Source organism: Euprymna scolopes, chromosome 18 (assembly GCF_053919585.1).
Source record: "Euprymna scolopes isolate OS-2025 chromosome 18, ASM5391958v1, whole genome shotgun sequence".
Taxonomy (NCBI): Eukaryota; Metazoa; Mollusca; class Cephalopoda; order Sepiida; family Sepiolidae; genus Euprymna; species Euprymna scolopes.
In genome coordinates, this window is record NC_136499.1 from 63,699,546 (window position 1) to 63,715,002 (window position 15,457).

At 34.8% G+C, this 15,457-nt stretch overlaps 1 protein-coding gene across 2 annotated transcripts in view; it reads left to right on the top strand.

Moving 5' to 3' along the window:
- The first annotated feature begins 265 nt into the window (after window positions 1-265).
- Window positions 266-15,457, top strand: part of LOC145297637 (WD repeat-containing protein 97-like) — a 105,284-nt gene continuing 90,092 nt past the window's right edge. The window contains exons 1-2 of one of the 2 annotated variants that reach the window (XM_080143741.1): window positions 266-564; window positions 10,463-10,770. In XM_080143741.1, coding sequence (XP_079999867.1) covers window positions 10,513-10,770 — 258 coding nt within the window. In that variant the 5' untranslated portion in view covers window positions 266-564; window positions 10,463-10,512. Of the gene's footprint in view, window positions 565-4,524; window positions 4,616-10,462; window positions 10,771-15,457 lie in introns of those variants that run through there. The other variant, XM_080143742.1, reaches the window with a different exon arrangement.

Genomic DNA, 15,457 nt, shown 5'->3' on the forward strand with positions numbered 1-15,457 from the left:
TATTTGATTTAAAACAACATTAAATATTTTTTAATATTTACGAAATTGGGTGAAAGCTTAGTTCCTCTTTAAAACTGTATCCCACTCACAGACGTCCCTAAAATCCATTTTCAATCGATATTTATTGTATAATTGTCTAATTTTCCCAATTTGCCAAAACTGCCTGATTTCCCGTTGCCCAATTTTACTACATCAAAAAAAAGAGGCAACAAAAAAAGAAACAAAATAAATTAATATTTTTGATTTTGTTATTTACTTGTGTTTCTTCTTTTTTTTTTCTTTTTTTTTTTTTCTAGCGAGATGGCCATATGATTCTAACTTTACTTTCTATAACGAATGAAAAGAAAACGTAATCTTATTTCTCGATCAAAAGAATAACTTATTATTACACGATTGGCATATCGTACTTTAGAGTTAAACGACTATTTAACAGATGAGACATGCGCCTTCTTGCTCGGAACTTAAATTATTGTTTGCGGCGGGAAGGGATGGGACAGCGGTGTGCGACGGTTGTCATGGGAACTGTCAATATGGCGGCCACGCGTTGGTTTGAACGAATTATTAGTAAGTCAAACTTATTTTCTTTTGTTTTTTCTTATTTTTGCTTTCATTATTTTATTTTATTTATTTTTAAGATTTTGTCAAATGAATGCATTTATATAACATTCCCATTTCCATGAAAATCTTAACAAATCACATTAGTTGAAGTACTTATCTACGTCAGGTGAGGAGTTTCGGGAGATCAGTCTCAGTCGATCGAAAGCCAACAGTGCCTAGGCCATTGTTGAAATGGTTTGTTTTTTGTTGACTGAGGTTTTTCGCAGGAACTGTGCAGTTCTAGGAGTTTCATCCTCAGAGGCTTTGAAAGGGGGTTATTTTATTGCTAATCGCCTGAGGCGCCCTTACCGGGGAATACCGGCGGGCCTGCCCTAGCATTTTTTTTTCAGGCCGGAATGTTCTTCCTCTAGGACTCTGGCTTTTGAAATCCCACTTTCCGACCCTTGTATCACGTCATCTGGCTGTGGGAGGAAGATAAGCAACTTCAGATCACCCTCGTTTATTTGCACGCCCGCCAATAGGGGCAAAGTTAGATATGCGGTTGATTTTTTAATGTGAAGCAAAACAGTTTCCCTACGACGATGACACTGTGGATAGAAAAATAGACTGATGGATATACATGAATGAAACTTGGTGGATAAGTCAGTCTCAGTCGATCCAAAGTTTAATTGGATTACAGAAACAGTTGTGAATATTATTAAAGACTCCATGTGTGTCAGGTCTTTGGGAGGGGGGCATACAGTAAAATGATTCCGAGTACTTCTAGGGTTATTTTACATTTTACTAGCAGGCCGCCCGGCGTTACCCGGTCATAAAATATGCATAAATATTTTATTTTAATTAATGCAGAATTCTTATTTATTATAAACAGAAATACCATAAGCATTAAATGTAACGGTAAATTCCCTTGAAAAAAAAATATGAATAAAAAAAACAGAAAGCAACTGAGACATGTGCATGCAAGTATTATGTTTTTTTTTATAAACAGTTCACTTCTTGTAAGTAAAAAAAAAAAATACTCGAGCTGAGATCGAAACCAAAACCTAAAGACAGTGAGTCAAGTACAATAACCATTAGGCTAGCCTGACATAATGTTTAAAGGGTGTTTTCAAACCTACTTATTCTTAACATAAGTAATTTGTCATGTGAATGATTCACGCTTTTGAATCAAACAGTTGACAAACAGAAAAAAATCCGAATGAACCCCTATCACCCCCCCCCCACGTACCAACTTTTCAATTTTAATCTCTTAGCAGCTCTTTTTTCCGGATGAAAACCGATTGAAAGATTTTCCACATGTCTGAATACCCTATATACCAAATTTCAAGTCTGTAGATCAAAAATGCGTTGAGTATATAGGTTGAGAAGTGTCCTCACACACACAGTCTCACTTTTTATAGATATATAGATTAAGAACAAGACACTAAAACTATCTAAATATGTACCTGGAAATGATTTGAATTAATAATCTAAAAATAATAGAGATTTGGTGTATGTTTGTAGCTGTAACGTAGTGGTTGAAGGCAATAAGTTTCAATAAGTTCTAAGTGAAGTTGAGGGTTCAAACCTTACTATAGGCAGTAATAACTAAGAATAAAATAAATAGAATTACTTAACACTTCTACTTGATTATGGCTGACAGGTCAAAGACAATCTATCATCCTTCTGAACTTTTTAGATAAAGATTGGCTATTCATATTATTTGGATACTTCGGACTACCATTCTCATCTTGAGTGTCATTTTCACAATGTTTTGGTTGTTGCAAAAATGATATTCTTCTGAATGTTGAAGGTTCAATTCTCAGTGTGGGTGACAGAAAAATACAATTGTGAATAATTTATGACATGGCTGATGGAACGAGAGCATGTTACTCCTGTGAAATAAATAAAGGGTTCTTTCGAAATTCTGTCCAAATTTCTGAGTTTGACAAGATACACCTGAAGAAGGTCGGAGATTACATCAACCGAAACGTTGTGAAAATGACACTCAAGATGAGAAAGAGTAGTCCAAAGAATCCAAATAATATGAAGGACAATGTACTTTATTAGATAAAATGAAACGCAGTTCCAAATTCCATATAGGTTTTGAGATTGCTATAAAGATTCTCGAGTTCAACAAAAAAACTCATCTTAAGAAGGTTGAAGGTTATATCGGCTGAAATATTTCAAGAATAATAACATCCAAGATGAGAATAGAAGTCCAAATAATCCAAATCCATTTTATTTTTTAGTTATCTTTTTTTTAATATGTGGCTGAAATTAAATAGAAAAATACAATATATCAAAGATAATATATATATATATATATATATATATATATATGTATATATATATGTATGTAACTACTTAATTTACTCACATAAAATTAATATACGAAAGTATAGATTTATGCGTAAAGCTTAAATACTTACTTCAAAAGTGCTCAATACGTAGATAGAGCTAGTTAGTAATTTATAAAATATATATGGCGATTAAGCTACACTGAATATTCCACATTTCATCCACTCTAGGACTCCTCAGGAAGCCTGAGGAGTGCTAGAGTGGATGAAACGTGGAATATTCAGTGTAGCTTAATCGTCATATATATTTTATAAATTACTATATATATATATATATATATATATATATATATATATATATATATTGTCGAAATTTTCGGGGTCGGCACCAAAATTCGACTTCGTAATGTAACATGAACAAAAAAGAAAGAAAGGGAAATAGTTATGCAACAACAAGAAAAAAATGAAAGGAAGACCTTGAATTACAGTTTTAAAAAGTCCGAAATTTATTTAGAAAAGGGGAGTGGCGGATTGCTTTTTGCTTCCCAAAAGCACTGGTAACATTTACCAAATTAACAAATCTAGTAAAAGAGAATTTGAACCATAAACATTCATATTACAATTCAAAGAAAAAAATAATGAGGAAAAAACAGTTTTACAATGAAGTCACGAAATTAGACCTCTCAAAAAAAAAATGGGAGGGAACGTTCTCGTACCCCTTAAAATTTAAAGAAAGGCTTACTTGAAAAAAAGGTTTGGAGGCGAAAAAAAAAACAGGAGAAAAAGAGTTCTTGAAATTCTTTAAAAATTTTAGTTTTTATGTTTCACTTCTTTATGAATGTCCTGTAGCAAAAACAAATAGAACTCTTTTCTTGTGCGTCAGTGTCTCCCCTGACTGTGTGATATAGAACATACTGACCAATCAGAGGCATAGCACAGGGACCTTCCTTCCTTACCCCCTAAGGAACTCTAACTTCTTCCGTTCTGGACGAGAAAAACTCCTCCTTTTTCCAGTCAGACGCCAAAGAGAGCGGACTTGTTTCCTCACTCTCCCTCTCTGCCTACACCCGTATCGATGATTCCCACTTGGGAATAACTACCGGGCAAAGGCAGACAGGTTTTATCCAAGTTATATCTTTTGGGCATCTTACCCTGACTCGCTTCAATAAACCTTTTCCTTGTTAAGTTTTATGAAGTTGTTTGTTCGTTTATTCAGTAGCTTGTGTCGAATTATTTATTTTATTAGGGAGTGCCCGAAAAGCATTAACTCAACTCCCTAAAATGGTGACCCGACGTGTACACAAGTTTACTGAATGGCAAGCCTGACTTCCTCCCCGTTTAAGCAAGGAAAAGGCGGCGAACAGAAATTCCTATGAAATACTTTTCTCAAGAAAAGTAATACTATACAGACGAACTTCACACCTCTGAGAAGGATATATATATAAAAAAAATTTAAAAAATTCGTCATGGAAACATTTTTTTCCTTCACCGTTTAAAAAAAAAAAAAAGGTAAAAGAAGACATTATTTCCTGCAGACTCTTGACCCGTGTGGTGAATATCCTAGGAAAAAGAACGCGAGAGACACGGATAGCAGTTCGTCGTAAATGACTTGAAAACCAAACTGACTAAAAGTTTTTCTGGGGAAAATGACGCCAGAACGCACACACATGCGAACAGGAAACAAGTAATTCAAGGGACAGTTAATTCCGCGAAACAAAAAAGAGAACTTTTACTAAAAAACAAAAAAAACAAACTTGCTTTCATGTATCGGCCAAAACGTAAGTACCCGTTTAAAGAATTCATTTACCTCCAGGTTATAGGCTACTCACACAAGCATGAAAAAAACACCCACACGCACATATTGTCCATTTTTTTTGTTTTTTACCATTGCTCTTTTGAACCATTTTTCTAGTTTATTTTCTTGTAAATTTTTTTTCTCTCTCTTTTTAGCCTGTTAAATATTTTTCTTATTTTTGCCTCTGTCTAAATATTTTCCCTAAATATTTTCCCTTTTCCTCACGTGGTCCTTCAATAATGTCCTTCTAGTATCCAGATAGTTTATTTTTTATTTTTTATTTTTTTTCTATTTTCCTCTTAAAATGACAACATTGCCTGCCTTTGCTGGTGATGTTCGAGTTTGGTTTGCCGAACTCGAATCATATTTTGCTGCGAACAATGTTTCGGAGCAAACACAATTACATATTTTATTTAGTGCTTTCCCCGCATCTTTCACTCCTGTTGTCAAGGAATTAATAACTGACACCCCTCTTAATGCTACATATGAAAGCATAAAGCAGGAGGTACTGCTCTGGACGTCAGTCTCGGCAGAAAAACGTTTTGAAACGATGGTCCATGATGAACATTTAGGGGACCGCAGGCCAACAGAGTTACTCTGCAGAATGAGGGAGCTGGCAGAAGATGTCCCCCCTGACTAATTAAGTAGCTTTTCTTCTCAAATCTGCCGGCGCAAGTAAAGGATAGAGAAGCATTCCGTCGACGTAGTATCAGTGTCGGCAGATAAAGTAATGGATTTTGTGAAAAGGCCTACCACTGCGGCGATCCCTCAGCAACAGGCTGAAGTAACCGCGGGCCTGCGGCGGATAGAAATTTAACACAAGAAGCAACATCGGTGACTATACTTACAGCCATCGAACGCCTCACCAGAGAGGTGAATAAGCTGAACATGGGCAGGTCACATTCGACCCTATGCCACTTCAAAGGCCGTTCACTCTCCCCACACCACCGTCGCCGTTCAAACATGCTAGGACTATGTTTTTACCATAGTCGTTATGGCGCTGAGGCACGAAAATGCAAAATGCTCTGCTCTTTTCCTAACCAGAGAAACTAGATAGTGGGAAGATGAGCATGGCAAGCTTTCCACAAAATTCTAACAACTGTGCCTATTTCGTTATGGACTCTCGATCCCAAGCATGTTGTTTGGTTGATACGGGTGCAGCTTGCAGTATCTGGTCACTGAAACTCATTAAAGAGAAGCCACCAGTGTCGCTTATCACACTGCAAGCGGTAAATCATTCTCCCATTCCCATGTACGGTCAAATTTCATGTTCTCTAGACTTGGAATTACGGAGAGACTTTACATGGGTTTTTACCATAGCGGATTTACCTTACCCCATCCTAGACGTGGACTTCCTCCATCATTTTAATTTAATGGTAGAAATGCGCAGACACCGGCTGATAGATGCTAGTATGGAACTTTCCGTCCCTGGCATAATGCCAAATGTCCCATCTATCAGCCCGGTATTTTTATTGCCGCTTCAAATGATCCTTACCACAAGTTGCTACACTCCTACCCAGAATTAACAAATCTAAATTTTTGTGGTGAGCAAACCCACGCACACCACAAAACACCACATCAAGACCACAGGTGCTCCTGTGTTCTCACACCCTCGTCGCCTCCCTGCTGATAAACTTAAAGCAGCGAAGGCTGAATTCAATCATATGCTACAGTTGAGAATTATATGCCCCTCGTCAAGTCCATGGGCTTCCCCTTTGCATATGGTCCCAAAACGTGACGGGGATTGGCGTCCGAATGAGGACTACCGACGACTCAATGCCATGACGGTACCTGATCGTTACCCAATCCCACATATACAGGATTTTGCTTCCTCGTTGCATGGTTGTAAGACCTTTTCGAAACTAGATTTGGTCAAGGCTTACCATCAAATTCCAGTAAATCCGGCCGACATACCAAAGATGGCAGTAACAACTCCATTCAGAGCGTTTGGTCTATAACTATATAGACAACATTCTTATGGCAAGTGCCTCACCTGAGGAACACGTCACTCACCTCCGCCTACTGTTTGAACAGTTTCAGCAATACCAGGTGAGGATTAACCCTGGTAAGTGCGTTTTTGGTGCTTCATCACTAGTTTTCCTGGGCCACATTATAAGCCCAGACGTTATATCTCCATTACCGGAAAAGGTGAAGGCTCTGCAAGACCTTCAACCACCTACTTCACTTCGCCGACTAAGGCACTTCCTCGGCCTGTTGAACTACTACAGATGCTTTATCCCACACTGTGCGGATCTTCTAGCTCCTCTTTCTGACCTGTTACGTAACAGGAAGAAGAAAAATTAGCAAATCTCACTTAATGAGGTCTAGCTCAAAGCTTTTAATGAAGTGAAAACAAAACTAGCGAGAACATCTCTACTTGCACATCCTGTACCCGATGCCCAGTTTTCACTGGTCGTTGATGCACCAGGCACAGCTGTTAGTGCAGTGTTGCAACAGCAGCACCAACAACAGTTACAACCTCTTGCATACTTTTTGCGACAACTGAAACCGGCAGAACTACTGGCAATGTACCTCGCAGTGAAACACTTCCAACATTCACTCAAGGGTCGTCAATTTGTGATCTACACTGATCACCATACGCTTGCATATGCACTTCGTTCTAAGCCGGACAAATATTCTCCCCGCGAAACATGCCACTTGGATTTTGTTTCGCAATTTACCAGCGATATCCGACATATCTCGGGTGAGCAGAACGCAGCGGCAGACACCTTGTCTCGCCTTCCCATTAATTCTCTGTCCTCACCATCGGATATCGATTTACAGCAGATGGCCTTAGACCAGCATAGTCTGGACACGTTGGATCCATCGTCACCTGAATTTGCGACTTGTAAATTCGCATACCTGCCTGTACCTACCTCGGACATGCAGATCATCTGTGACACCTCAACGGATTCACCTCGACCATTTGTTTCAAAGACTCATCGTAGGGTTGTTTTTTACACTTTATCCAACCTGGCACACCCCGAATGTAAAGCCACAGTGAAGCTAATTACAGCTAGATGTTTCTGGCCAAATATGAGGTGTGATATCACTGCCTGGACACGTTCCTGTGTACCCGGCCAAAAATCAAAGGTACACAATCATATTCATGTACCCCTTGGAACATTCAGCACCCCAGACACTCGGTTTACCCATGCATGTTCACATAGACTTGGTTGGACCATGACCAGTCAGTCAGGGATTTACTTATGGCCTGACCTGGATAGACTGTTTCAAATGGTGGCCTGGAGCTATTCCCCTAAATGACATTTCGGCTGAATCTGTAGCGCGAGCACTTATATCAGGCTGGATATCGCGTTATGAAGTTCCCACCACCATCACCACTGATCGTGGTGTACAATTCGAATCCCACCTATTCCAGGAACTGTCTAGGATCCTAGGGATCACACGCATTCGGACAACGAGCTATCACTCAGCTTCTAACGGGATGATAGAACGCTTCCATCGCCAATTGAAAGCAGCATTACGTGCTTACCCTGACCAACAGCAATGGAGTGAGTACTTACCAGTCGTCCTTTTTGGCTGTCGTGCCTCAATCAAAGAGGACTTGAGATATTCTGCAGCTGAACTAGTCTATGGAGCACCTCTATCATTGCCAGGTCAGATACTGACCCCGATAGAGGATACAACAACTGACTCAGTTCTGTATGTCAACAGACTATGAGCCTATCTCAGTAAGCTACCACCGATGCACCCTAGGGAACAGACCATAAAATCTTTGGTCCCGAAGGACATATCAACATGGACTCACGTGTTCCTTAGAAAGGACGCAGTAAAAGCTCCCCTAACTCCACCCTACACTGGCCCTTATCGCGTGCTTTCACGCACTGATAAAACTTTTATCCTTGACATTAGTGGTAAAAAAGAGACAGTTTCCATAGAGAGGGTATAAAGAGCCTTTCTGGACACATTAATACATGAGCCACACATTCCTCCAACATACAGTATCATCATACATCTGAGGTAAATGCTCCACGTGAGAACAGTTATGTGACCACTACATGTAGTGACCGACGGGTACATTGGCCAAAGAAACTATGTAAAACTGTATATTTCTGTTAAAAAAGAAACTTTTCTTTCTCTCCTTTCTATAAAAAAAGACCCTTTTTTTTTCGTAAAAACAAAAAAATAACTTAAATAAATTGACATTTTTATTTAATTTTTTTTTTTTTTTTGCTATTTGTTCTGCTACCTTTTTCTCTGTCGGCTTTCAGCCTAAGCAGGGGGTTATGTAGCAGACACAAATAGAACTCTTTTCTTGTGTGTCAGTGTCTCCCCTGACTGTGCGATATAGAACATACTGACCAATCAGAGGCATAGCACAAGGATCTTCCTTACCCCCTAAGGAACTCTAACTGCTTCCGTTCCGGACGAGAAAAACTCCTCCTTTTTCCAGTCAGACGCCAAAGAGAGTGGACTTGTTTCCTCACTCTCCCTCTCTGCCTACACCAGTATCGACGATTCCCACTTGTGAATAACTACCGGGCAACGGCAGACAAGTTTTATCCGAGTTATATCTTTGGGGCATTTTACCTTGATTCGCTTCAATAAACCTTTTCCTTGTTAAGTTTTACGAAGTTGTTTGTTCGTTTATTCAGTAGCTTGTGTTGAATTATTTATTTTATTAGGGAGTGCCCAAAAAGCACTATCAACTCCCTAAAGTCCCTTTTGCATCCTTTCTTCAGGATAAATGAAACTTTCAAAGGGTCTGAAGGTTGGGCTCTCTCTCGCCAAAGAGCAGAGTCCGAATGCGCTGACTTACAAATTGATAACAAAAACTGCATCCTATTTTTAAAGACTTTTTGCTTTGGTTTGATAAGCAGTTCTTTTATTTAATTACTTCCATTTTCATTTAATTTTATTTGCCTGTCTACAGATATCTTTTGGTTTTTATTTACAAATTGATTGAAAACTTGGCCTGAATTTTGAAACTGATATATGAAAAAACTTTTTATCGAATTGATATCAAATATTTGCCGGATATCCAATCAAACTAACGAAAAACTGTGGAAATATGTACATATTGGATTGTTACCAGTTTCCTTGGATGTATTACAATACGCGTTGGATCTTTTTACCTGCCGAATACCAAGAACTTCCATTACAGGATTTAGCATGCATTTCGATTTGAAGTTCAATATCCTTTTTTTTGCAACATCAATATACAATTTCCTTTATTCTATGTAGCTAAAATGATTTTAAAATTTTAAAAACATTTAATTTAATTTTCGATGTTTATTGCCTTAAGCAAATCAGGTGCAATTTTTTTTTATAATATTTGCAAATATTTTACTCCAAGATGTATAAACATCGAAAACTCATGGCTTAAGGAAATATATTTTACTATACTGTATTCTTTGTCTTGCATACAATAAAATTTCTATATTTGAAATTTAACTTTTTCAAATCACAAATTTTAAATTCCTAAATTATGATTATGATATATTTTAATTATATGTGTGTGTATGTGTGTGTGTGTGTATTTATTTGTTTTCTTTTTAATTTTTATTTAAAAAATATTTTAAATTATTTTTTTAATTAATTTCAGCCACATGCTTTTCTATTTATTTTTATTTATTTTATTTTTCTATTTTATATTAATATTGTTTCTATTAAATTTCAATTTTTATTAAAAATAAATGTTATATTTTTCAATTTAATTTTAGCTACATAGTTTGGTATTAGATTTTTTAAATTCATTTTTATCTTTTTATTTTCTACTTAATTTCAGCTACAAAAACAGTAAAAAATAAAATGGTAAAAATTTTCTTAAAAATCATATAAAGATATATATATTTTTTTTTTTTAGACATTTGATTTGAGGCATTCGAGAATTACTTTTCATTAAATATCGCAACCATGGAGAGTTGTTCCTCCCCTAAAAGAGTTTGTCCTGATGACAATCGTAAAACAAGTTCTCCCTCTCCTCGTGAGAAGGAAAAGCGACAAAAAGCCCAGGAAAGATGGAAGAAGTTGAAAGGTTCCCTGAATTTAGTCACCAATGCAGTCAAGGCTTGTGAGCAGGATAAAAAGATACTCACTCAAGGACTTCGATTAAATCGCAAGATTAAATACAGCAAAGACATCACAGATGTAAAATTCCTGCCAAACAGACTGGTAAGTGACAGAAAAATACTGTTTCATCATTTTCAAAATATCATTGGCTTTATTGAAATGAAAGTATTTTTTTGAAAGCTTCATTGAAATGAAAATTTTTTTTTTTTGAAAGCTTCATTGAAATGAAAATTTTTTTTTTTTGAAAGCTTCATTGAAATGAAAATTTTTTTTTTTTTGAAAGCTTCATTGAAATGAAAATTTTTTTTTTTTGAAAGCTTCATTGAAATGAAAATTTTTTTTTTTTGAAAGCTTCATTGAAATGAAAATTTTTTTTTTGAAAGCTTCATTGAAATGAAAATTTTTTTTTTGAAAGCTTCATTGAAATGAAAATTTTTTTTTTTGAAAGCTTCATTGAAATGAAAATTTTTTTTTTTTGAAAGCTTCATTGAAATGAAAATTTTTTTTTTTTTGAAAGCTTCATTGAAATGAAAATTTTTTTTTTTTGAAAGCTTCATTGAAATGAAAATTTTTTTTTTGAAAGCTTCATTGAAATGAAAATTTTTTTTTTGAAAGCTTCATTGAAATGAAAATTTTTTTTTTTTGAAAGCTTCATTGAAATGAAAATTTTTTTTTTTTGAAAGCTTCATTGAAATGAAAAATTTTTTTTTTTTGAAAGCTTCATTGAAATGAAAATTTTTTTTTTTTGAAAGCTTCATTGAAATGAAAATTTTTTTTTTTTGAAAGCTTCATTGAAATGAAAATTTTTTTTTTGAAAGCTTCATTGAAATGAAAATTTTTTTTTTTGAAAGCTTCATTGAAATGAAAATTTTTTTTTTTGAAAGCTTTTGAAATGAAAATTTTTTTTTGAAAGCTTCATTCAAATTAAAAAAAATTTTTGAAAGCTTCATTTAAATGAAAAAAATTTTTTAAAGCTTCATTGAAATGAGAGGTTTTTTTTGAAAGCTTCATTGAAATGAAAGTTTTTTTTTAAAGCTTCATTGAAATGAAAGGTTTTTTTTTAAGCTTCATTGAAATGAAAGGTGTTTTTTAAAGCTTCATTGAAATGAAAGTTTTTTTTAAAGCTTCATTGATTAATGAAAGTTTCTTTTTGTATTTTTATACTCTTTATTCAACCTAACCATATTGTCACTTGGACGTTCTACAGGGCCACTATATAGAGAGATGATCAGAGAGATGTCTGTTCATATAACATTTAAATTTCTTAACGTTATTAGTACAGTGAGGAAAGCAGGAAACAGGGAAGGAATTCCAAAGCCCAGCAGTTCGGGAGAATAAACTATTACATTAGAAGACCTTTTGATATCTAGAGACTTTGTGTGATTAGCTGTTTGTCAAGTTTGAATGTATTGTTGATATTGGTTGTAAATTTCTATTCAATTTGTTTCTTTTTCCTTACAAAATATGTTTATTTTTTTCCTTATCCTCAAAATATTTGATGCAAAAAACTGAATTTTTCATTAAGAACTAATTATTTCGACTAAAAGATTTTATCCAATTTTCGATAAAGGAAAAGAAAATGTAGAGACTTTTTATTGTTGTATCACATCTGCTACAAAAGCCACGCATTTGTTCACCATTTTTTGTTATACATAAAATATCCAAAATCACTTTAAAATGCAATAAATGCAATTAATGCATTAGAAAAAATATCTAATATGGAGTTCCAAGAACAAAAACATCGCTTACACAATTGAAAATCATTCAAGAGAGATCCATTTTGATCGCTAATTATTTATTGTTTTAATTTTCAAAACAAAAGCGCTGAAAATATGTTTAGAAATTAAAATCGGTTCTGATAAATTCTCTGGAAATTTATAAATTATTCATTTGCATTAAAAAAAAAAAAAAAAAAAAAAAAACTCCCCGTAATTCTTCAAGTTACGCCCTTTTAATTTTCTTAATTACCTAAGCGACCAATCTGTGGATTTGGTTTTAATTTCAATTTCAATTTCAATCAACCTTTTAGGAATCAGTCTGTAAATATGACATATAGAGAGCCATATTTATGAGCGGACCGTGGTCGGAGGTATTTACATCAAGATAGTACAAGTGCTTCTAATTCATCAGAGCACATTCCACTAAAATACTTGTAAAACAAACACAGGGATGCAACAGTGTGGCGATGGTACAGAGGTTGGAGGTTGGGTGATAGTGTAGAACCTATTAGTTTGGACATTCTTTTTTGAGTCTTGTCTAAAAGGGAGAGATTAGCATAAACCTATATGTGGCAACCATACTCCATGCATGAATAAATGGTGGTTTTGTAGAGATATAGGACACTGGCAAGTCTGAGTAGTTTTCTAGCATGATAGATAGCCCACCTTCTTTGCAACAGCCTTATCGACAAGTTCTCTCTTCATGGAGAGGATTGCCAAGTCTGTAAGCCTTATCTGGTTCATTTTTGATCGAAAGTAGATTTTTATGAGTTTCAGTTTTGAGAAAGAGCACTCACAACTGGCAACGCTAATAGCTCGGGTAAGGAAAATGTGCAGCAAGATCACAATATTAAGGACGGAATCCCCAAGCTGATATCTCTGTATAAAGTTCAAACGTTCAAGAGGTCCATTGATTTTGTCTTTTCCTGAAGCTTTCACAAAATACTGTAATCTCTTCCTTTCGGCAAAGAATTTATCTTTTTCTATATCTTCGTCAACTTCACCAAGCCGACAATCATGATTATCATCAAACAGATTTGACGATGTAAGAAAAGCGTATTTACTTGCAAGATTGTGAGCTTGTTGAAATCTACAAGATATTTCTTCAGTCAACCTGTCTATGGCAGACAATATTTGCCGTCTTAACTCAGTATGAAAACCCAGTGCTGCATTAGGTGTATCAGAATTTTTTGGGAATTTTTGACATCCTTAACACAAAACTGTGAATAAAATATATAAAACTCGTAATTTCTCTTTTTAAGGTGGTTTGTCTAATTTCTTTATGAAATATACTTCCAAAATAAACTATTAAAGTTTTGTTGAAAAATAATAGAAATATTATTTTTTATTTAAAAAACAAACAGTGTTTACAAAGTGCCTGCGCGCACTCATGCAGTCATTTTTTCTATGTAATGAAATGAATTGAATTTTACGAGTTAAATTTTTTTCAATTTTTTCAATTTAAAAATCTATAAAAATTTTTCTATTGGTTCAATTTTCACAATATTTGCAAGTTTAATATGAAATTTTATGCTTTTTCCAATAAACTGAATATAATATTCTAGACAAACTTTTGTTTTTAATTCATCCACCATTTTGAAATATCTATTAAAATGAAAATAATTGATTTTCTCACCTCAGAATTATATATCAGAAATTGAAGATAAAAGATCAATAAATAAAATAATTTAATTTAAAACAAAAAAAAATAGTTTTGTGCAAATTTACCTGTAAAATCAAAAGTTTAAAACCTTTTTTTTAAACCATGTTGATTATTTTTTAAGTGAAACCTTACATTTTTTAAATATTCTCCTGAAAAATTTGGACACCTACAACAATTCTTTCTATTTCATTCAATGTTTCTTTTTTAGATTAAAAAAAAATCACTGCATAAAGAAGAAATAAAATATATTAAATCACAAACTCATGTATTTCTTTAAGAGAATAAAAAAAATGGAAAATTGGTCAAGCAGTTTTTGTTTAAAAGGGCAAAAACTGATGAGTGAAATATGATCATTTTTCAAATACGGTGAACCATATGGACCAACTTTGTTGTTGACAGCAAATATGTCAGAAATACAAAAGGGAGATAAGGTTCATGTCAAAAAAATTATTTATGGCCGTTTTAGGCATCCGTATTTCGCAACTAGAAAAAATAGAGGAAACACTGCTTTAGCTAACAGACAGAACGTTGGTGCAGATCCAGTCCCTTTTCATTGATTTCTGGGAGAACAGTTTTCCAAAAGCTCAGAAATAAAAGAAACGAAAACGACAATACCTAGTTGAGGATTAAAGATGCATCTGATCTTGTGGTTGCATTATCTCCTTTTACCGTGAGCTGTTCCAGGGCAATGACAACTTCCAATAATTTTTTTACCACATCATTTTCAGCATCTGCTCGACTACTCCATCTAGTTTCCATAGTCCACTTGATACTTAGACCGGTCAACTAAATCAAGACGTCCCAGTGATGTGTAGATGCAGAAAAGAACGAGAATAACCGATCCAGTATGCCAAAAAATGTAACAGAGTGAACCGCTACACAAGCCAGATTTAAGAATTGTTACTGCATGGCACAAATAGAGCTTTTGGGATGATTTCGGAAATTCGTTTCTGCCCACCCGATCAGTAGCGTGCCATAATAGCAGCATTGTCAAATGTCTGGCCAATAAAATCACCAATCTGAATCCCATCGTTCTTCAGTTCTCTCAAAATTATTTTAGAAATGTCCTCCACGCTTATACCATTTGTCTCGATGAAGCGGAGAAATCACTCCTCCATTGTCACTTTATTTTCGTCAATTTTTACATAGCACAGCACCTCACTCATCTGGTCTTTGTGAGATACATCAGGAGTGCTATAAAAAAATTATGCAAAAATATTTGCTTTCTTTGATCTGATTGATGATTTTCTTTCTCACCTGCTTTGCCAAAATGCTTACAAATTCATTTTTGAATTTCTGGTGACAGATAAGAAATAACGATTTTCTTTCCCATGTTAACTTTCACCAAATGTTCACAGAGCACAGGGTCATACTTGGCCAATGAATTTACAAATTCTAAAAAATTCCT